Source organism: Vombatus ursinus, unplaced genomic scaffold, assembly GCF_900497805.2.
Source record: "Vombatus ursinus unplaced genomic scaffold, bare-nosed wombat genome assembly UNPS02004704.1, whole genome shotgun sequence".
Taxonomy (NCBI): domain Eukaryota; kingdom Metazoa; phylum Chordata; class Mammalia; order Diprotodontia; family Vombatidae; genus Vombatus; species Vombatus ursinus.
The window spans coordinates 498677-523871 of NW_020944482.1; the positions used below are offsets into that span (position 1 = coordinate 498677).

At 37.7% G+C, this 25195-nt stretch overlaps 1 protein-coding gene across 1 annotated transcript in view; it reads right to left on the reverse strand.

Annotated features, from left to right (window-relative positions):
• Positions 1–25195, reverse strand: part of TBCD (tubulin folding cofactor D) — a 445631-nt gene that overhangs the window by 129279 nt on the left and 291157 nt on the right. Inside the window, exons 22-24 of the mRNA XM_027840857.1 lie at positions 14232–14294; positions 10569–10645; positions 6759–6840 (exon numbers count right to left, since the gene is read on the reverse strand). Of these exons, the coding sequence (XP_027696658.1) occupies positions 6759–6840; positions 10569–10645; positions 14232–14294 (222 nt within the window). The remainder of the gene's footprint in view (positions 1–6758; positions 6841–10568; positions 10646–14231; positions 14295–25195) is intronic.

The following is a 25195-nucleotide window of genomic DNA, read 5'->3' on the forward strand; positions in this document are numbered from 1 at the left end:
AATTTGGAAATATATCCAAAGAGTTATAAAACTGTGCATATACTTTGACCCACCAATACTCCTTCTATGTCTGTATTCCAAAGAAATCAAGGGGAGGGTGGTAAAGACACATTAGTATAAAAATATTTAATCAGCTCTTTTTGTTGTGGCAAAGAATTAAAAACTTAAGGGGTATCCCTTGTTGTGGGATACCAGTTGTGGGATACGATTGTGATGGAATATGGAATATTGTAAGAAATGAAGAAGGGGATATTATCAGAAAAATACAAGACTCAAGAGAAGCATAGAAAGGGAAATAGAAAAGGGAAATCATAAGAGACTTAATAAAGCTAAACTGTTTACATTCCTACATGGGAAGATGATACTTGTAACTCATAAGAACCTTCTCATTATTAGGGCAGCTAGAAGGAGTATATATAGACAGAGGGCACAGGTTTGAGTTGAATATGATGGGATGATATCTAAAAAAATTAAAGTAAAGAGTGAGAAAAGGAATGCACCGGGAGAAATGGAAAGAGAGAGGTAGAATGGGGTAAATTATCTCACATAAAAAAGGCAAGAAAGAGCTTTTACAGTTAGGGGGAAGATGTGGGAACAGGCAGGGAACATCTGAACCTTACTCGCATCAGAAAGTGGCTCAAAGAGGGAATAACATATACACTGAATTGGGCACAGATAAATTTCTGTAAAATTATCTGCAAGATAAATTTTACTCTATAGGAAAATAGCAGAGGAAAGGGATAAGAGAAGCGAGAGGTACTGAAAGAAGGGAGGGTGGATTGGGGGAGGTGGTAGTCAGAAGCAAAACACTTTTGAGGAGGGACAAGGTGAAAGGAGAGAAAGAATAGAATAAACAAGGGCGTAAATAGGATGGAGGGAAATATAGTTAGCAATCATAACTGTGAAAAAATTTTGAAGCAAGTTTCTCTAATAAAGGCCTCATGTCTCAAATATATAGAGAACTGAGTCAAATTTATAAAAAATAAGAACTATTCCCCAAATGACAAATGCTCAAAAGATATGAAGAGTCAGTTTTAAGATGAAGTAATCAAAGCTATCTATAGCCACATGAAAAAATGCTTTAAATCACGATTGATTAGAGAAATGCAATTAAAACAATTCTGAGGTACTACCTTATACCTATTAGGTTGGCTAACAGGACAGAAAAGGAAGATGACAAATTTTAGATGGGATGTGAGACAACTGAGACACTAATGCACTACTGGCAGAGTTATGAACTGATTACATAGAGCAATTTGGAACTATTCCCAAAGGCCTATAAAACCACGCATATACTTTGACCTAGCAATACCACTACTAGGTTTGTATCTCAAAAGAGATTTTAAAAAAAAAAAGGAAAAGGACCTATATATACAAAAATATTTATAGCAGTTCTTTTCAAGAATCTCAAAACAAAGGGGAGCCTATAATTCCATTACTCTGAACGGACAGAGTTTCTCAGATGGCTAATTAGGGCCAAGTCCAGCAGCACTTCATTGTTCAGACCTAATCCAATATCAGGAACTTGCAGGGCATAGACTAATCAGGGCAGTAGTCAGACTTTGTCCTGGATCAGAACACTTTAGAAACACTGAAAGCTTACAAGTTCTTAGAATGTCCCTGGGACCCTAGAATAATATAACACTTAATACTTTAGGAAAGCAGCCTAGATTTTCCTTCTAGGCCAAATATCAAGACGAAAATCAGCAAACAGGCTAGAAGAAAGGCAAAATAAATAAATGAATGAATGAATGACACAATCATAATGAGCTATTGTGGTAACAGCAAAACTTCAAGACACAAACATCAAACAAGAAAACAACTATGACTACGACTCTGGGTAGAACTCAATTAGCAAAGATGAAGCAGGAGATTAAGAGAGTTACAAATTTTTTTTTAAAAATAAATGAAATGACAGTGGTTGAGGAAAAAATTGTAAAAGAAATGAGACCTATGGAGGAAAAAACTGGAAAATGAATTAGCAGTCTGTCCCAAGAAGTACAAACTCTCTGAAAATTAGAATGAACCAAACAGATGGTATGCATTTTATCTTCAGGCAAAATTGACCATGTATTACAGCAGTGGTATAAAATTCAAACAGTAAAAGGGGCCACTAATCCCTACATAAATATGCCTATGGATCTTGGGCCCTTTGTCTTCTTTAATTCCTATGGGCCATGATGATTTTCATACTCTTAGGATACACTATTTTTTTCTATGCTACTTAAATATAAATACTTCATCCTTGTTTATGATTGCTTCCAACTGCTCACACATATTTACCTTTTTTACGGTTTGTTTGTTTTTTTTTATTCCTATGTTTACATTCCAAAGTATCTACTCAGCTTTGGTTATTTTATCAACATTGTTTTGAAGTCTTCTATTTCATTAAAGATCCATTTTTTCCCCTATAGGATTATAAATTTTTCTGGGTAAATTATTCCAGGTTGTAACATATATATGTATGTCTATATATATAAATATGTATGTACATGTATGCACCCACTTGTTTATTTTTTCCCTTTATATGAAAATTCTAGATTTGGGTTATGATGTTCTATTTTCACTTTCCCTCTGATTCTAATATATCTGGACAGTTTTCATTCATGATTTCTCCAAATATGGTTTACAGGCATTGGTTTTCGTCATGGCTTTCAAGCTGTCTAATAATCATTAGAATTTTTTCTCCCTGAAATATTTTCCAGAAGAGTTGTATTTTATATCAGATGGCTTAAATTTTCTCCTTTTTTTTCATTCTTTGTACTTTGACATTTCTTGTTTCATTGAGAATTCATTAATTTCAGTTAGATCCACTCTAATTTTCAACAAATCTATTGACTTGGGTAAGGTTTCACACCTTTTGTAATTACCTGTTAATTCTCCATCAAAGTCCTATCCTCTAGAACTCTCATTTCTTTTCACATTCTTTTCTCTATAGCACTCATTTATAATATTTTTAAACTCTTAATTTCTCCCAGGAATTCTAGTTAATCATATGGCTAAGCTATATTTTAATTTTAGGCTTTGCTTACATACTTTGGGGAATTATTCTCTTCTGAGTATTTGTTTTGGGTGCCTCAGGCTCCATAATGGCTATTTATCCTTATCTTTCTGTGATTACTTTTTCTTCCATTCTTAATACCTGAATTGAGACTTTGTGTTAGGGCCTGGATTTTCACACTTTTGGAGGGACTACTGGGCCCTTGTTTGGTCCTGTTCCATATTTTCTGGGTCTTCACGCTATTATCTCCAGCTATTGAGCCACACACATATAACCATTAAGGACCTCTGTGGCAGTTCAGGCAAGTAACTGCAACAGAACTGCAGACTTTCCTCTAGTCAATGCTCTGGTCACTGAGATGGAAGCTCTAGCCCAGATATCTGAGCTTAACCTGAGATACTGCTCAGGGTCAGAGTGATAGATCCATAGGCTCATCGATGAGTCTGCATTCCCTTCTCTGCAGGCCCTAGCTTCTATTCTTCTTTGTCGTTATTCCAGGTTCTACTTAGCAGCAAGCAAATCAAAATCTCTGTACTGAATCCATAGTCCTGATCTGCAGTCTGAATGACAAAGCTAAATGTTCACCTCTATTACCCTGCCCCATCCAAATCCATTACACACACAAAGGTTCAATATGCCTGAAGGTTTTATATGGACTTCAGTGGATGGTCCTCCATCCTATTGCCCAAAGATCTTTCTACTGGCTATCTCCTCTGATAACTTTGGCTGAAAAAATTACTTACTATGGTTTCTCCTTGGATTTTTGAATCATCACTCAGTCTGATGCTCTTCATCAATCTTCAGTGGAGCTGTTAGAGACAGTTAACCTGTATTGCTTCCTCTTATTCCTTCATCTTTGCCAGTATCTGAGAGACACTGTCAACTAAGAAATGGCAAGGTTTGGCAACTATTTGGATACTTGTGGGTTGAACGAAAATGAGGAGTCAAGAATGAAACCAAGTCTGTAAATCTTCTTGACTGAAAGGATGACAGAGACCTCAAAAGAAAAAAGGAAATTTTGCAGAGAAGTGGGTTTTGAAAGGAGAAGTAACATAATAAGATCTGAAATGTAGACTGTAAACTATGTCTGTTCATGCTGTGTGACACAAAGACTTGTGTCTTATCCAAAGATGGAGAAGGCCTTTACTCAGGGATCATTGCCTTAGAGTTTGAGCTCATTCTCTGAAGAGCACCTCCCACAGTCATAAATTGAACTAGGGGACAGAAGGTGGGTATGTTATTAAACTGAGAAGAATTTTCACAATGTCACCTATGGAGCTACTGCTATGAGTGATTGGGATATAGTTACATCATAACAGCCCTATGGAACTTGATGTAAAGTATAAGAAGAGGGAGGGAGACTGCCTACTTGCTTGGCAGAAGAGAGGATGAAATAGGGAATGTTGGGTTATGCTGGGTAAAAGATAAATGTATTAGAGATAAATCCAAGATCTGATTATTTTCTGGAGAGGTCAGATTTAAGCCTTTCTTGCCACCCTCCAATTTGTTGAGAACATGACTATTTGGGGTCATACTATGGCCCCTTAGGGGCCAGTACTTTAGAAACCACTGGTCAAAACCATGCATGCAAAATTTAAGCAGATTTAAGTGTTTTACACTATTTAATTTTCAGTGAAGGTAGCAAGTCTTCCCCAATATAAGAGAGGGTAAGCTCCTGAAGAAGATACTTAATATTTTGTATTTTCAAGCCTTGACTCCTATTACATTATAAAATACTTGAGGATAGTTATGTAGTTTTATGTTTTTTGCATCCCCTTCACAACACACACAAAAAAATGTTTTGTATATGGTAAATTCTCAAGAAAAAGTAGATTGATGTGCACTGAATTTACTTGTCTAACAATCATGTATTTTCTCATCATTCTCACACATATTCATGCCCAAGAAATGGCCAGACAAATGGTTTTCCAACTAAATGGCAAAAGTTGCTTAACTTTAAGTCCTCTTCCAACATCTCCCCAATTCCATGAGCAAAACCCTACCCAACCTTTCCCAAATTCCATGAAAAAATCACCCTAAACACTTTCAAACCATAAAGACAGGAGGCACAAAAAGTTGGTAAGAGGTAATAATTTAGAGCCATAATCACCAACTACTTGAAAAGGTTACTTCTTACTCTGAACCACATGAACACAGCAAAACTCTTCTACCTACAAATGACACAATGTAAAGCAATACGAGTAGTGTAATGCAATGGAAAAGACACTGGACTTCGAGTCAAAATGATCACATTGCAGTCCCAAGTCTGCTACCTGGTAGCAATCCAAGTCACAACCCTTTTGGACTTTAGTTTCCTGATATGAAAGAATGCTTAAACTACCTATCTTACAGACAAGGTGGTATAGTGGAATCAGAGGACTTGTGGTAAAATTCCACCTCTGAAACACTGCCTGTATGACTTTGAGTAAGTCATTTCTCATCTCTGGCCTTCAGTTTCCTCATGAGGAAAACAAGAGGGTGGAACTAGATTATTTTTAAGGTGTCACTCAGCTTTAAATTTATGAACCTATAAAGAAGTTATTTGTGAGGAATGTGCTTCACAAGCTAAAAACTTTACATAACTATGACATTATTATTATAAAAACATACTTCTCTATCAAATTGGGACCTTACAAAAGCACACAAGCAAAAAAATGAAGCCACAAAATCTACCCCTGACCGTCTCCCCTTTGAGTGAAGTATCACAGGACATTCTACTGGAAAATGGTACTTTTTGCTTGTATACAGTATTATATTCCTCATGCACTGACTTTCCTAGAAAAAAAAATAGAAATCTCTGTGCTTTAAATTGTTTCAAATTCAAAACCACAGTTCTAAAAGAAGTAACTTGAGTCAGCAGTTTATTTATTGACAATAATTAACATTACTGACAACTTCATTCAAGAGCAGACACTAATGCAAGGGTTCTTAAGCTTTTTTTCATGATATGGAATCCCTTGTAACTCTGGTGAAACCTATGGACCCCTTCACAGAATAATGTTTTTAAATGCATAAAATAAAATACATAAAATTACAAGAGAAACCAATTACATTCATAATAATAATATCTAACATTTATATAGTGCTTATTATGTGCCAGGTGCTGTGCTAAGTGTTTTACAATTTTTATGGCATTTGATCCCCACAATAATCCTGGGAGGTAGGTGCTATTATTGTCCCCATTTTACAGAGGAGGAAACTGAGGTAAATAGAGGTTAAGTGACTTGCCCACATGACACAACTAGTAAGTATCTGAGGCCAGATCTGAACTCAGGTTTTCCTGACATTAGGCCTGGTGCTCAATATACTGTGCTACTTAGCATCAAATAAAGATGTCATTCATTTCCCACTCAAGTTCATAGACTCCCTAAAGTCTATCTGAAGACCCCTTGCTCTGTCTACCTGGGATTAAGCAACCTTCTGTTAAGGGTATTATCCCATCTCTTGAATCCCTCTAGGGCAATATTTCGCGTATATAGATATATATATATGTATATACACACACACACACACACACACACGCACACACACACACACATATATATACATATACATATATATATAATCATTATATAAGTATGTTTTCTAGTGATTAAGTAAACCTTAAAATTATACACAACTAGGTTGGGCTTATAATTATACTAATTCACAGTGATGGTGTTTAAAGGCCCCTTTTTCCATTCTCTATCAGTACATTAAACAGGGATAATTAATGGTATTAATTAAAGAAAACAGACAAGACATATGAATCACTTACCCTGTAGAACAGGATCAGCTTCTCCTTGGTGATTCAGGTAGTATTCATTGCACAATGCTGCCAGAGCTGACACAGCAGCTTCCTAAAATAAAGTCAAACCTGGGAGGTTATAAAAAGCTTCTAATGCAATAATATGACTTGAAGAGACAACTAAGAAATAATTGTACTATTAATGACTATAAGCATAGTGATTCTTTATTTTTAATCAATAAAAATAGAAACAAGATGATGTCATTCTTTTCTAAGATACATATATATACACATATGTTCCAAACTCATACCATAAAAGATTCTCTTTGGAGAGTTGATAAATTGGTTCTCCATCAGAATCAATGTTCTCAAAACATTAAAGGCATTCTAAACAATAGATTTTTCTTCTTATCCAGTGAAATAAAATAGGGGAAAAAATACCATCATCACAAACAGAAATTAACCCAAACTAGCTCATTTTTATCAATGAACTTCAACAGAAAAAACATTCAAATGGAAAGATCACAACTCAGTTCCGGGAATGTCAAACCAGTATGACAAGTATGTCTGAATTGTCAAGAGTTGTGAGAAAACAATAAAGAGAAAATACTGTAAAAGGAGAGAAGATGTGTTTTGAAAAAAAAAAGTTTTTCAGAAAAATCCTGAATAGATTATAGATTTATAGCTGGAAGGGGTATAGAGGTCATTTAGCTTGACCCACTTTACTTTTTTAAATTTTATTTTTTCAATTAACACACATTTCTTTTCTTCTCCCAATTCCCTCATCCCTAATGTGAAAGGGAAAAAAATAGAAAAAAATAAAAAAAACCAACCATCTTTTACAACCTAGATTTCCAGCAAATCCTGGAGTATTTACATAAGAATCTTCCAGATAGTGGAAAGAATGATGATTCAATGGACAGGTGGAGTTGATGCAATCAGTTTTGTAAGCAGAAACATTCTTCATTCTAGCTAGGTGAGAGATACATAAGCTTCTAGATTTCCTTCAGAGATCCATAGAGGGGGAAAAAATGGTTTTCAAAAGGGAGATATGCAGGGGAAAGCTGGCTCCTCATTTCTTTGATTTCTACCTTGCCTGCCCAGAGACTTAGGTAAATTTCCCTTTTGATGAGATTATGATCTCTCTTTTGGTTGAGCAGAGACACCTCTGCTCCAAGTGCAGGGCTGTTTACCTAGGGTACTTTCTGTTGTATTCTAATTTGAAGAACTTCTCTAATTTCTGTTTGTTATTTGGATGGATAAATGGGTTTGCATCAACATTTGTGATGGTTTTTGGTGTAATTAGCTTTTCACTGGCAAGAGTCAAGCCTATGGGTATCAGCTCTGGGTTTTACCTTCATTATTTGGGTTATACCTATACATTACTCCTTTAAGTGATAGCAATCAGGAAAAGTGAGGCAGGTAGGTGGCTCAAAGATAGATCACTGGGCCTGGAATCAGGAAGACCTGCATTCAAATGTGAACTCAGATATTTACCAGCTGTGTGAACCTGGACAAGTCACTTAACCTCTGTTTGCCTTAATCCACTGGGAAAGGAAATGGTAAGCCACTCTAGTATCTTTGCTAAGAAAACCCCATGATAGCATTGCTGTATTATGGTTCATAAAGATCAAACACAACTGAACAAATGAACAATAATAACAGTCAAGAAAGTAGCTTGAACCTTAAAAAAGAAAAATCATTCCCTAGAACAGCAATATTTAGAAGGGCACATAGATATAATCTGAGTCCAGTATCCCTCTCTTTCTAAAGAGAATAGAACAGCCAGACTCAACACAGCTTCTATTACTTCCCTAAAGCCAGGGAAAAAAAGTCTTGTATAGGTGTCAGTAAGATGGCAGAAATCTATCAATGCTTCCCTGTAATTTATTTTTAGACAATCCATGTGGACATACATATCTTAAATAGGCAACACATATCATATCTGTAATCAATATGCATTTTGAAGCAAAAGAAATTCTCACATTATCCTTGTCCAAAAATGTATGACTCATTTTGTAACCTGAAGGAGTGAGTAGCACAGATCATCCTCAGTCCTCTGGAATCCTGCCAACCCACTCTAAAATGATTAATTTTATAAATGAGGAAAGTGAAGCCCCAAAAGGCGAAGAGCTGAGATGTGAACTTAGATTCTTCTACTTTAAAATGCCTGGCTCTAAAAACACTGGCTCTACCTAACATGTCATTCTCAAGAAGTGAATGGTGATCAGTTGAATTCAATGAACATTTATTAAGTGCCTATTATGTGCAAATCACTTGTTAGGGGCAGGTGTCACAAAGACAAAAATGAAAAAAGTCCTCTGTTCTTACGGAATTTACAACTCTTGGATGAATACAGCATGTACACTGTATAGATGAGTGAATACAAATTAATTTCAAGAGGGAGAAAACACTAACGAGATGAATCCTTGAGTAGGAAATAGCAATGGAGTCACTCTCTGAAGGAAGCTATACATTCTATGTGGCTAAGGTGAGAAGGGAACACAATCCAGATAGGGGAGAACATCTGTGCAAAAGTGTGGAGGTAGAAAACAGAATTTTGCATATATTAAACAAGTAGGAGGCCAGTGTGACTAGAAACAAGCATGGATGAAATCAAGCTAAAATCATTTATTAAGTGCCTATGTGCCAGTCACTGGTTTGTAACATAATTTTTAAAAGATCAATAATTTTATTAAAATAGAATTTGAAAAAAACACAATTTATAAAGTACACAGGAACATATAACATTAAAAAGTGAGATGACAGGCAGGATGGAAATAGTGGGTTTTGAAAGAGCCTAAAGTAACTTAAAGACCAAGTCCCATTCATGTTTGAAGAGTTAAAAGTCTTATTTCATCAAAAAATCTAATCTGATAGTAAAAATATTACTGTAATCAATGGTCCCTTTGAGGAGCGAAGATGATAGATATCTCTCAATTTCAAAATCTAAGTATAACATAACAATGAATTAACTCAGTCATGCTACTTTCCCACCGCCTTCATTACCTCAAGTTGTACTATGCATGTAAAAAACTTGGTTAACTACAAATGAGGGTTCCACTCTCAAAATATTTACATAGAAGCATATTAGTGAAAGTGTAGGAAAAAGAAAGATAACTTTATTGAATTCTGGAAGACAACTTAAATTATCCAAGTACTAGTGAAGTCACTTCTAATCTGTATTATGATTGGCACAGATGTTCTTGAACATCCCCTCTGAATCTAACAGTCTATGTATAAATCTATGAGTTTCTGGTATCATGCTAGAAAATTGTAAAAGTCATTTGCATTTGCAAACACCAGGGTTCCACCAATCAAGGCAGAATATCATATATATAATAACATTATTAATTATAACAAATATAATCATTATGATATTAACAAAATTATAAGAGGAAAGTAAGTATAGCACATAGATAGAGGGCTGGCATTGGAATCAAGTCAAGCTTTGCCTGCTTGTGTGATCTTGGGCAAATGACTTAACTTCCCTAGATACTATGTACCAGGAATGTAATAAGTAGTTTACAAATATGATCTCATTTGACCTTCACAACAATCGTTTGAAGTAGGTGCTACTACTACACCCATCTTACCATAGGCAGACAGGGATTTAAGTGATTTGTCCAGGGTGATACAGTTAGAAAGTATGTGAGGCTGGATTTGAACTCAGGTCTTCCTGAATTCAGGCTACTACATGGATAGTACCCTATTCATGGTGCCAGATAGCTGCCTCTACAAACATTTAGCACCTTTATATGACAAGAGAAAAAAAAAAACAGAAAATAATCACTGGCATGATCTTATTAAAAGTCAAAGAGTGTGAAAAGATAATTGTACCTTGATATGCTGTCTTGAAGTATTTGAGATAAGATGGAGATTTTTTAAACTATCATTTATTAACCACTGCCAGTTACCTGTTAAAAAAGAACAAAAATATATTTTACCTAATAAAGTAGCAAAGGAAATACCTGCAGTAAAAAAAAAAAACAAACATAAACAAACAAAAACCTTGATTTTTATAACACTTTTTATACCTTAATAGTTTTCCTGGTACATCAGTTTTTTCTGGAAAAAGAGTTCAAGAGAAAAAGTAGGTCTATATAGATGCAAGGGTGGGGAACCTGCAACCTTGGGGCCACATGTGGCCCCCTAGGTCCTCAAGTGAGGCCCTTTGACTGAATCCAAACTTCACAGAATAAATCACCTTAATAAAAGGATTTGTTCTGTAAAACCTGGACCCAGTCAAAAGACCAAGTCCAAAGACCTAAAAGGTCACATATGGCCTCGAGGCCATAGGTTCACCCCTGAATAGAGTCAAGTACCCTTGGGTAACTCTACAGAGTCCCTTAAACAAAAGCTTAGCTTAACAGACAAGGAAGTATGTCTTAATATGTACAAAAGTATAATTTTTAAAAGGTAAAATGCTTTTGGAAACATTATCACAGAAATGATGATAAAATCTGGCTATATTAAAAATGTTTTTTTACTAAAATAAAAAAAAAAATCTAGACACATCCACCACTGTCCCTCCCCATTTCAAGTCAAGTTGTGACTGTTTTTAGTTAAGGTAGTACCTCTGTTAAAAGGATATAAAAATTAGATCTCTCAAAATATTTTTTGAATTAATAAGTCCTTATTTTCTCTCTCTTCTCTCATCCCAACCTTCCCCATTTAAACAATGACCAAAAAAAAGGAAAGGAAAATCCTCATAACAAATATGCATAATTGTAAGCCAAGTATATTTCTACATTGCCCTCCTTAATGGCCAAGTCCAAAAAATATATCTCATTCTGCATTTTGAATCAATCATCAATCTAATAGGATGTACATAGTTAATATGTACATAATATGTTCTCTGGAATCCTGGTTGGGCACTGTATTTATCTGACTTTTTAAATATTGCTGTTGTTTTTTTAACAGTGTTGTTCTCTTTGTATAAATTGTTCTCCTACTTCTGCTCACTTTACAGCAGGTCATACAAATCTTCCCAGGTTTCTGTGAAACTGTCCTTCTTGTCATTTTGTATGACACAGAAATATTCCATTACATTCCTATGCCAAAACTGATGCGCACTCTTCTTGTTTCCAATTCTTTGCTCTAACAAAAAGAGCTGCTATAAATATTTTTGTAAACATAAATTTTTTTTCCTTTCTCTTCAATCTCTCTGAGGTATATGCTCAGTAGTATCACTAGGTCAAAAGACAGAATACTCAAGGCAGCTGGGTGGCACAGTACATAGAATGCTGTTTGCCTCAGCTTCCTTAATGGGAATAATAATTACAACTTCACAGGTTGTTGTGAGGATCAAATGATAACAATCAACAATCCACCATCTGAGAGAAATGCCACAAGCTACTCAGAGAATAAGGTCCATATTGGAAAAGCTAAGAGGACAATTTTAGCCTCAGTGTAAGATGAGATTCTCCTGGCTCAGTTTCTCCATTGTGTTCCTTTGCAAAGGAATGATATCCACCTGGCTACTCCTGAGTCTGGCTATGAGGTGGAACTGATACTGCATGGTTGGAAAACTGTGAATTATCTGAATTCTAAGGATGTTTTAATCCTGTCATATTTAGTATAAATCTTATCCCTGCTTTATCTTTTTATAGCAAATTTCTATAATCAGAGCAAGTGGTCAGTAAAAGATTTAAGCACAATGCAAGTGTGTGAGATCTTGCTGTTTTGACCTGAATGTGTAGTTATTCCAAATCCCAAATTACTGAAATTAAATCAGTTAACATCTTCAGTTTGGTTTGGGGAAGAGAATTTTAGTGCAATTAACCTATTTGGCCTAATCACTACTTAAGTATCCTCCCAAGTCTTTTGTAATCTGGCCAAGGGTGGAAAACTTCTACTTGGAAAAGTGCTGTTACTTCCCAATCTGATCCTCTTAAAGGAATTTGGAATCAGAATGGAAACTTTCAAGAAAGTAACAAGATCAGGTTAAATGTAAATTATTTTAATGGGGCTCTTGTACTTTTACTTCTCCCTATATTTTGGCCCTATAGACTTGCTTGTCAGGTTTGTGTCCTCTAGACTACAAGCCATTCACCTACACTTGGCAGCAAACAGTGGGTACTAGATTATTTCTCTGTCCCCTGGATGTAGCCTGTGCTCCCTTCCAGTCAACCTCCTCCCCAGGACTCCAGCAAGGCAGGGACAGCTGTATGCCCTTTGTCAGCAGGAAGCAGTTTCAGAAACCAAGATCTTCACCTCCTCATCTCAAAAGAATTTGGGTCCCATTTGTTTGAGGGGGGTATAATGGGGCATGGGCTCCAGACCCCTTCCCTCTTTGAATTTTCCCATGAATTCCAGGAACTCAGCCCCTGAACTCTAATCCTGGTATTTACCTGAGGCATCCTCAAATAATCCTTCCAACAGTCCTTTCATAATGGTCTATCTAACCTTCAATTCTCTGTTACTTCTAACCTAGCCCAACCCTTCATTGTCTATTACCTCCAGATTGCCCTGGCCTCTTCCCACCTTTGATTCCACCTAGACCCATTCCTTGACCACTGTACATAAGTGTCCATCTTGCCCCATTAAATTGCTCAGATTCTTAAAATCCAGCCAATAGTGCGGATTCTTAAAATCTCACCCATCTCAACCAGTGTTTTAATAAACCTTATCTCTGACTGAAAGAAGGCTTGACTTGAATTCTTTCAAGAAAGGACTCACATCTCTTGCCCTTGAACTTCAGAGTTCCCAGCACCCCTAAACCACACCTGTGTCATACTTTGGGTATGGGTACTTTTGGGTGCAGATCATTCTTGGTCCTGATTACAGAGGCTAAAACTAGGCCCCATCTTCTCTAGGAATTGTTTGACCTTGTCTCTTGCTGTGGTTCAGGCCCAGGTTATCTGGATGCAACATTAGGCTGGGGCTGTACAGATAATGTTTGGGACCTTTCTTTTGCTGTAACTGGGGCAATGAGGCTATCCTGGGACTGAAGCCTTTCTTCTGATGCTCTGGGATTCTTGTACCCTCTTAACACTAGGCTTTCTTGAGGGCCCTTCCACTGCCTCAAGATCCAGCTTAGATCTGTTCTGGTGTCTTCTGACACCAGAGCCACCCTGAATGTCAAATCAGGTTGCTTCCCACTTCACCATGTCTTCCATCTCCTCTGGCTTGTATCTATTCAGAGCTTCCACAGGACTCACAGGAGTTTTGCAATCTTTTTGTGTACTCCCGGTTTGGATAACATTTATAAGTGATTTGCTTTGGGTTTTCTTTTTCTTTCAATCTGGTACATTTTAGAGAAAAACTGGAGTATTTGTGAAGTATGTGGATTTCTCTAGGGTCTAACATTCCACTACTTTCCCAAAATACCCCTTCAAATTTTAAAATGGAAAATTCCTATGACCTTGACCTAACAGATGCATTTCTGGTTACATGATTTGACAGCAATGGAGAATGAATAGGAGAATAAATAGATAATAAACTAGCAAAATAAACTACAATGATTGAAAGCTACAAGTCGAAGTGAAAAAAATTACTTACCAATTATAGGATCACCTTGAAAAGGCATTTTGGAAAGTGACAAATTTTTTATCAAGGTGCAAACTAGAAAAAGAAAAAGGAAATTTTTTTTCTCATGAAAATTCCAAAGAAATATTTCAATTAATTCTGTTGTCAGAACCTGAAAGTTGTAGGTCAGTGATTTCAAACTCAAGTAGAAATGGGGCCACTAATCCATATATAAGGATCCCTGTGGACTACATATTGACCTAGTTTTAAAATGTGATATTATCTCTATTTTATTGTATTTTTATTTATTTCATTAAACATTTCCCAATTACATTTTAATCTGGTTCCAAACTTTTGCTGTAGGCAGAATCTTCCTAATACATCTAAAACATAAATCAGCTTCTTCTATATTGTTTTGTTATTACAACTTACCCAAAAATCTAAATATGTTTGCTAGACAACCAAGTCTGCACCCCTGAACTTTTTTTTTCTGGGGTTTAAATCATGGTAAGAATAAGCTCAAGGGGTAAGCACAAAGGTACAACTACCTTAGACTTAGGCCAGACCCAGAGGAGGCTGCAAAAATGTGTCAGAATTTGTAGAAGTACCTCTCTGGTATACTGGGAACCTGACTTAGTTCAGGGAAGAATCCAGATGGTATACATAGGTTTCCTGGTCCTACTCAATTCTGAAACTGTCCCACAAGCTTTACAGTTTTCTAAAGATTCAGGTTACTTGGAGAGAAGGGGGTTGTTATTACCTACGATCATGCTGCAATTATGGAATGGTATAGAGTAATCAATCTCTACATATGTGATTTATTTAACCCAAAGTTACTTACTAGTGAACTTGACTATATAGAGGTTTATCATCCTTGGTAGCTATTATAGTAGGTGGCACATGTGCTTGGAATTGTTTTAAAAAGTTTTCTGTCCCAGAGGGTATTCTTATTTTGTGACCTGCTAAGGTAGGAACTGAGTTTCTATCAAATACAGGGTGACTACCATATGCACAGATGGAACCCGCCTCTTCAATGGTTCCACACAATCCACATCAGGAAGTGAGTAATTAGAAAGTTACTTTGCCTACACCTGACTAGGGTGTGAGGAGACCTGTTTCGGACGTATTTTCAGAGAAATAAGAGAAGGGAACAAGAAAAGGGAAAAGGCATTTATTAAGTGTGTCTACTATCTGCCAAGCATTGAGCTAAATGCTTTACAAATATTATCTCCTTTGATTCTTACAACATCACTGAAAGGTAGGCATTATTATGATCCCTATTTTACAGTTAAGGAAATAGAGGCAGACAGAGGATAAATGACTTGCTGGTGTTACACAGCAAGAATTAGCAAGCTGGAGGAACTCAGATTGTCCAGATACTAGGCCCAGTACTCTAGCCCACCTAGCTGTCAATTAGCATATTGACCGGTAAATGGGTTTCTCAATTATTCTCCAGAGTCAGGAACTGCCAAAGATAAAAGAAATCATCATCTTTGGCAGTTCTTACACCAGTTGATTAAATCACTGAACTACTAGGAGATGGAGAGTGAGGCCAGGCCAAGAATGATAATCACAGGACAGCAAACCCAGTAAAGAACCTAACTCAAAGGGACTCAATGTGGTAGTGTTTTATGAAAGTGTGGAAGATTGACTAAAGGTGATTGCTTTGAAGATTCTGATAAAAGCAAGCCCCTAATTTGCTGCTACCTTGGCATTACACATAGTAAACAGAAGGGACATACACTCTACATAAACATGGAGGGAAGTGCCTTCAGATAAGGGCTGAATTCATGCCAAAGACCTGACATTGTTAACTAGTGTTAACTAATATTTTCTCTACAGAAATATATAAAAATCTACTTTGTACCTTTGAGTACATCTCATGAAGCAGTAAAAGTTAAAGGAAAAGAAGATGGTAACTTGAAATGAAAGGGAAGAATTTAATTGAGTCCTCAGAAAAGTTTTGTCTTGAGATGTAGCACAATAATGACTGTCTCAATGGTCAAACTATGAATTTGCCCTTTGGTGGCACAGTGGAAAAAGCACTGAATCAGAAAAACAGAGCACTGACTAAGAAGAAGAATCAGGAGAAGTTCTACTAATTCTACTTATTTCTACTAATTACTACTTATTATGATATTGGATAAATTATTATAAATAATTCATTCCACTTTAGGTTTATAGAGTACTTTCCTCAGAAGACACTTAAGAAGTTGGTAAGGCAAGTATTATAACTCCATCTTGCAGATAAGGAAACTGAGATTTACTGAGGTTCTTAGAAACAGAGATCTAGAACTGGGAAGAATCCCAAAAGTTATGTTATCTCATTTTATATATGAAGAAATTGCAGTTTGGTGAGATTTCCAGAATCATACAACTGTTAAATATGCAAATTAGGATTTGAACCCAGGTCTTTCATGATTTTAAGTTCAGCTCTTTTTTTACTATGTGATGTGACCTCTCCCATCATTAATTTCCACACTGTAAAATGAGGGGGCAGGAAGAAATGATCTCTAAGGCCTTATCTACATTTTTATGATTAATCCAATTGCAAGACAGAAGGTTAAATTTCCCCCACAAAGGCAGTAATCCTTGAAGGATGGAGGTAATGAAAAAACATAATAAAGACTACTTATGTTTATGTAGCATTTTGATGATAATTGCCATGCTATTCTTATTAAGGAAAATATGAGGGCAGCCAGGTGGCACAGTGCAGGGTCGGGAGTCAGAAAGACTCATCTTCCTGCTCTGGCCTCAGACACTTACTAGCTGTGTGACCCAGGATAAGTCACTTACCCTGTTTGCCTCAGCTTCCTCATCTGTAAAATGAGCTGGAGAAGGAAATGGCAAGCTACTCTAGTATCTTTGACAAGAAAACCCCAAATGGGGTTACAAAGAATTAGACACATCTGAAAAATGACCAAACAAGAACAGTAACAACTTTTATTAAGGCTGAGAAACAGCATGGATCTGCTAAATATATTCTTCTACCCCATCTCCAACTAAGTCACTATTTTCAGAAGAGAAATGCTGAGCTAGTAAGCTGGGGAAAGCATATTTCTTCTCATCCAATGGCTGGGTTACAGCTCCAAATTGCTGATCCTGAATCACAGAAACTCATCCATTAAAATCAGTCACCCACTACAAAGAAATGATATCATCTGTGCAGCTTTAGTCTAAAGGGCAAAAACAACGTCTTTATATCTAGCAAAATAAACCAAGTATTGCAAAACTATTATATAACACTAACCAAAAGTTCACTGACTGTTGAACTGCCAATTTTAATTATCCATATTGATAGCAATACGTTAATAGATGTCAAATACACAAGAAATTTAGCTAAACCACAACTGCCAATAGCTCAGCAGAGCTCCAAGTCACTGTTGAAACACATTGACCAAACAAGGGCAATTTAAATACTCCCAGAAACTTGGGTATGGGTATTGAAAAAAATTGCATTTTTATAATTTTGGCATTCATCATTTATTCCAAATCAATTTCAACAGAAATTAAAATATATTGAAAAAATATATTGAACTATGTCAAGTTTAGTTCTGTATCATAAAATTACATAATTCTAGCATTAGAAGTTATCTCAGAGACAATATAGTATAAACAATGGGCAGGCCCTTTTTCCTATCCCAAGCCTTATTTGTTTGTATTTTTCTTAAATTTATTTGGTAAAGAATAGATCTGCCAAATAATTTTAGGTTGTTTTGCATAAATACCCGTGGTCAAACCTGTTCTTATGTTGCACGGTGTCCCTCTGTGGCATGAGAGAGCCGTAGAGGAGAAACAGACCTTTCCTAGCACAAGCCTAGAAGTCCAACACCCAGCGCACTATTAGAAAGTTCTCTCAACCTGGGGGCATGAGCAAGAGCAATTTTATAACTATACTTTTAAGTGGAGAATCACTATGAATCCGTGCATAAATCTACATCATAGAAGGGAGTCCAAATTACAAACATAAACCACATGAGGGCAGGGGCTGCTTTATGTTTTTATGCTTGTATATCCTGGAATATAGTACAAAATAATACTTTGATTGATTTGACTGCTTATTTAAAGGATATTATATATGTTGTGGTGATGGGACACTAAAGATGGACTCCTAAAAGGTCCTGGACTTTACCACGTTGCCCAGGTCCCTGGTGTTCGCCTGGGGCATCCAGCCCTTCCAAGTCCTTCTCTGTTACTTCCTAATCACTCCAGACCCTCCTAGGTCCCATCCAGATCTTCCCAGAGTTTTTCTGTATAAAAGGTCCATCTTGCCTCCATTAAAGGGCTCAGATACCTTAAGAGTCTGGCCCAGTTGTATTCTCATTACAAAGGCTCAGATCCTTAAAATCTGGCCAATAGCATGGATTCTTAAAATCTTTCCCACTTCAATCGGTGTTTTAATAAACCTTGTCTCTGACTAACAGAAGGCTTGAGTCAAATTCATTCAAGGCAGCACCTGCCTCTTCTGCCCTTGAATTTTGGGGTTCCCAGTACCCCTAAATTTCAACAGTAGAGGAGCATTCTCCTAACCCCTCATCTCTCTTATTTCTTTAAAATGTACTTGAAGACTGGATTAGCTCAGAGGATAAAGGTTCAACCTGTTGAACCTAAATTACTCAGGGTTTAGCCTGAGATGGGCAAGGAAGCGGAAGGAGAACCTAGCCTGGCCTTCATGCTTTCTGGCAGGGTGCTTTTTTTTTCTTCTTTTTTACTAATTTATTTTGATTTATCAATAATCACTTCTATAAGCTTTTGAGCTTTAAATTTTTCTCCTGCTCCCTCCTCCCCTCCCTCCCCAAGATGGCATGCAATCTGATTTAAGTTACACATATACATTCCTATTAGACATATTTTTGCATTAGTCATGTTGTAAGGAAGAATTAGAACCAATAGGAGGAACCACAAGAAAAGAGGAAACAAAAGAAAACAGAAGAGAAAAAAGAGCAAATAGTATGCTTCAATCTGCATTCAAACTCCACAGTTCTGTCTCTGGATGTAGATAGCATCATGAGACTTCGGGAGATGTCTTAGATCCTTGCATTGCTGAGAAGGGCTAAGTCTACCAAACTTAGTCATCACACAATGTGGCTGTTACCGTGTACAACGTTCTCCTGGTTCTGCTCACTTCACTCAACATCAGTCTTTGGATACAAGTCTTTCCACAGGTTTTTCTGAAGTCTGCCCTGGCTTTTGGTATTGCCTCTAGAAATGGTAGGAGTTTAATGTGATACACCCTCCCCACAGGGACATTCTTGAGGGATGAGAATAAACAGATTGTGGCCATTCATAAAAAAAAAGCCAGAATTGCGAGTATGCTGAGGTATATTTTGTGCCCTCTAGCTGCACTAGGTCTCCCAGCCAGGTAATTTAAAGCCTCCTCCAAATTCTACTAGATCTCTTTAGAACTGTTTTCAAAGCAGCCAGGGAATTGAATGGGATGGATGGGGAAAGAGATAATTCCTCCCCTTACAAAAGAAAAAATTTAAAAGAACTAGGGATGCTGGATCTCAGCAAAGATCATAATCATCTAATTATCTCAGGGGAGGCAAGTAAAGGTGGGCCACACCACTTAGAAGGAAGTCATTTTTATGTAAACTGTTTGGCTTTGAATGACTTTTGGAAACAACAACCCAGCAGAACTAGTAATTCTAAATCCTCCGATTATAAATGGGCATAGAAAGCCACTGAAGAGTGCATGAGGAACCCCCAAGAGTGAGAAAACTTTGAAAAGGAGATTCATGGAATTTTAGGATTATTTAAGGACAATGCTGAACAAACTACTTGATTTTTATTTTGTTTGTGTTTAATCTAGAATTTAAAAAGACAAATCAACATTTTGCCACCTGGATTTGATGCAAGTTATAGGGGGATACACTTGAGAGGACAAAGCTGAATTGTCCCAAAAGCCCAGCAACATTTGTGGAATTCAGAATATGCACAGATGTGCCAATTGTATCCCATTTAAATTTCCACTGTCACCCAAGAATTACAAATACAAAGAAATACAAACTGCAAACTGCTATTCTGTTAGTGCCTCCCAGGAGGGGCCCCTGAGGAGGGCAAAATAATTCCCAGGGACACTTCCCCAAACCGAAGATGTGGCTAATTCTTGCACGTAGGAAATAGAACACATTCACTGACCTAGAGGAGCTACTTTGTAGCTTTTTGTGTTGCTTTCTGTCTTTGTCCCCAGGAGATGAAGCCAGAGCCAGACCCAACAAGAGCAGCACCCATAGGGCTTCTGCTAAACACAAACAGCAATCTTCTGCACAGGCAGAACTACGTCAGACCTGCTACAGTGGGCAGTTAGACGCAGCAGTGCCAAGGCCTACAGTAATACTCTGTCCCAACATAGGGCATAAAAGCAAAGGCCATTTGTCCTGCAATAGCAATTATCCTACCTGGATTCAGAGGGTAAGAGCTGAGTGGGTGGTATACACAGGCAAGGGATATAGCAGCAGCAGACAGAAGAGAGCAGAGCCTCAGACCCTAATGGAAGCAGACAGCAGACTGGCTCACAGCAGTACAGTGAAAGCTGGCATGTAGAGTAGCAAAAGGTAAGTCCATTGTACTGCATTGCTTACTCTAATGTAAAATGGATTGGACTCTCCACATTAATGTCAGCACAACACCAAGTGACCATTGTACAACTCCTATGACAAAGGGGGTGGCATTTTTGGGAGCTTGGCTTGATGGCAAAAAAAAACAGATGAAAATCAGCCCTAACAGAAGAAAGGGATAAAGATGTATTTCTCTCTGCTCCTATGGACATCCCAGAGAGGGGGAGGTCCTAATTGGTGGGCCAGGGAACATTAGTTATGTACTGGTGATACAGGTCTATTCTCTCTGCCCTGGAATGAGGATAGATGACTGTGCAGGAAGTGTCATCATCTTTACTTTGGTCCTGATGTTCCTGGTGCTGTTCCTGATTATGAACACCTTTTTACATTGAGAAAACTACTGTGCACTACAAAAATATGGCAACAACTGATGGGGTTGGGATCTGGGCCCCAGAAAGGAAAAACCCTGGACTTTCCCACATGGCCAAATCTCTGGTGTTCCCCTAAGGCTATAATCCCATCAACTGGCCTTTCATTGTGCTACACCCAATCTCCCCTCCATTGTTTTACCTCCCTATGGCCCCTGGCCATTTCCCACACTTAATCCTAGCCAGATTCCATTCTCCCTTGGCCCCAAGGTTCAGGTCCCAGGAGTTCTGCTCACCCCAGCTTACTGGCCACTCCTAGGTCCCTCCCACAGTCTTTCTGTATATAAGGTCCATCTTGTACCCATTAGGATGCTTAGATTCTTAAAATCTAGCCACAACTGAGATTCTTATAATCCAGCCACTCCTTACCCATGTTCAGACTCCTTAAGAGTCTGCCCAATATGATGGATGTTCTAATAAACTTTGTCTTTGGCTGAAAGAAAGCTTGGGTCGAATTCTTTCGGGCAGGACCCACGTGTTGTGATTTTGGGGTCCCAGGACCCCGGAACCCCTAAACTGCATCAACAACTACCAAACAGACCAGATTATTTAAGACCTCAGACTTGGTTCTTCCAGACACCATCACAGCTTTGGGTACTATTTCATGGAAATGTTTTTTGTTTTTTGTTTTTGTTTTATCAAGTTATGTTTCTGCTTGCTTTTCTCTTCCTTTATAGCCACAGCTACTGAAAACCCCGAAAGAGAATTTCTTACCAACAAATTCCTTGGCTATATGGTTCAACATGATTCAAATGGTTCAATATCAGAAAGTGATGTTTTATCAATGGAAATTATATTAAAGAAGAGGCATTAACATCTCCTTTGTTGCTACATCCTAAGACAATCCATGGGCCTTTTCCATCTGATTTGCAGCTAAAACTTTCCAAATGTATTGTCTTCTCCATTAGAATATGAGGGCTTTGACAGCACAGACTTAATTTTTCATTTGTATTTCCAGTGCTTAGCATAGTGTTTTGAACACAATGGGCATCTATGTCTTGTTCATGAACCATGTTTTGTTCATTTAACCATTTCTTTAATGCTGCTTGTAGCAGATTTCTTGAATACTGGAGGTTAGGGCTGACTAGTACAGCCCTTAAAGCCATTTAAGTGGTGGAAGGTCCTCTAGAATAGGTGAATGTCAGACTCAAATGGAAACAGCTACATAGTGACTTGGAAAATCACAAATTAACATCTCTACTGTATTTATTTATTCAGCTATTTATTTATTTTGTTAAAGATTTCCCAAATACATTTTAATCTGGTTCAGGCTGAACTCTCAGTTTAGTTAGACACCTACACTAGAAAACCTTAAGGACCTTTACCACCAAGGGATGGAGTGTGATAGGAACTATAGGTTTAGATCTGGAAATACTTTCCTTTTGTGGAAGGAACAGTATCCTAAACCCTACCCTGACACAAAGCCAGGCTAGAGACTTGACTGGCTCAGAGGAATAAAGGATTGGACTGTTGATATTGGTTCCTCATTACCTGAGTAGAAAGCAGTCAAAATGAGAACCAGGGGTGCTTAGTTGGTAGATCATGATGTGGTAAATCAGACAAGGGAGATTCACTCAGTTAAATCAGTGTGAAGTGCCCTCAAACCTATCTATATTAAATATCTTTCTGCTATGGGTAAGCAAATATCCTTTTGTTAAATGCTGAATGACTTAGAAACATCCTATTTGTTCCAATATCCAACCCAAACTACCAGCACAGAAAAAAATAATGCTTACCTCTATTAAGGACAGCACATTGTTATCAGTCATATTTGATGAACAAATAGTTTCCCCACCCAACTGTTCTTTTTTAAATTCTGTGTTCACTGATTTTATTTATTCAAACGTTTTTAAAAACTATTTCGTAAAAACTGCCTAATTCCTCTGTAGAAAAAAATATCTCTACATTTTATTCGGTTAATACTTCTCCCCCAACCATAAGGTATCTGATCTAGTTATAATTCTTTAACGAAATAACCTTTTTCATTAAAGTCATATATCCATTTTTACCTTATTTTGATATACTTTCAAATAGGGAATCCTTTCCTAAGTAATCTGTGTTTTTAGCAATTTTGAACACCAATCTTATGATTATTTCTGTTTCCTGCTTCTATAGTTTGATCCACTAATCTAATTGTCTGTTTTTGTTGTTGCTATTGTTTTGCCAATATCAAATAAATTTTGATAGCTATCACTTTATAATATTGTCTGAGGTCAGGGTATGCCCCTTGCATTTGTATTTTTTCTCATGGTTTCCTTTGAAAATCTAGACCAGAGGTATCAAATACTCAGTCTATGCATATCCTAAAACTCTCAATTGTGGCTTAAACCATGGGTAAAATTTAATTGGAAAATATTTAACAAAAAAAAAACACAAGAGAACGTAAATGTTAATATGTGGTTTTCTAAGTCAATATGTGACCCATAGGGATTTTTATGAATAGTATACTCGATGGGGTTGGGATCTGGGCTCCAGAAAGGAAAAACCCTGGACTTTCCCAGTGGCCAAATCTCTGGCATTTGCCTGAGGATATAATTCCTTCAACTGGCTTTTCATTGTGGCTACACCCAATCTCCCCTCTATTGTCTTACCTCCCAATGGCCCCTGGCCATTTCCCACACTTAATTCTGGCTAGGCTCCATTGTCCAGGTCCCAGGAGTTCTATTCACCCCAGCTTACTGGCCACTACCATCCAGATCTCCTTAGGTCCCTCCTCCCATCACCCCAAACTACTTGGCCACACCTAGATCCCTCCCACAGGCTTTCTGTATATAAGGTCCATCTTGTCTCCATTAAGATGCTGGGATTCTTATAATCTAGCCAATAAGCCAATAGCTTATTAATGTTCAGAATCCTTAAGAGTCTGCCCAATATGACAAATGAACCTTATCTTTGGCTGAAAGAAGGTTTGGGTCGAATTCTTTGGGCCAGAACCTACATGTTATGATTTTGGGGTCCCAGGACCCCTGAACCCCTAAACTGCATCACAGTGGGCCCCATTTCTATCTGAGTTTGACATTACTGGTCAAGATCATGCAACTTTCGAATTAATCCATATGATAGGGTTGGGATCTGGGCCCCAGAAAGGAAGAACCCTGGACTTTCCCACATGGCCAAATCTCTGGTGGTCCCCTTGATGAGGTTGGCATCTGAGCCCCAGAAAGGAAAAACTCTGGCCCCAGACATTTCCCACCCTTGGTAATTCTTTTATTACCTCATGGACTCTGTACTTTCCCACAGGGCCAAATCTCTGGCGTTCCCGAGGCTATAGTTCCATCAACTGGTCTTCCATTGTGACTATACCCAATCTCCCTTCTATTGTCTTGCCTCCCAATGGCCCCAGACCACTTCCCACCCCTGGTCCCACCTAGGCTCCATTTCCCACCCTTGGGAATTCTATTACCTCATGAACTACTTGGCCACTCTCTCAAGGTCATTCTGTATATAAGGTCCATGAAGTCTCCATTAAGATGCTCAGATTTTCACAATCTAGCCAATAGCCCATAGATGCTCAGACTCCTTCAGAGTCTAGATAATATGGCGAATGTTCAATAAACTTTGTTTTTGGCTGCAAGAAGGCTTAGGTCGAATTCTTTCGGGCAGGACCCGGGTATCGTGATTTTGGGGTGCCAGGACCCCTAATCTCTAGACTGCATCACGCTGAGGCTATAATCCCATCAACTGGCCTTTCATTGTGGCTATACCCAATCTCCCAATTCTGTTAACCTAGCCTGGCCTTCCTTTGTCTTACCTCTCCATGTATAGTCCCCAGACATTTCCCACCCTTAACCCTAGCTTGGTCCGTTCTCCCTTGGCCACCCCTGGAGTTCTATTACATCATAGACTACTTGGCCACTCCTAGATCCCTTCCATAGTCTTTCTGTATATAAGGTCCATCTTGTCTCCATTAAGGGGCTTAGATTCTTAAAATCTAGCCACCGCTCAAATTCTTATAATCTAGCTGAAGTGGACTGAGTTGTCACAAAAAAAAAAAAAAAACAACCCCCCT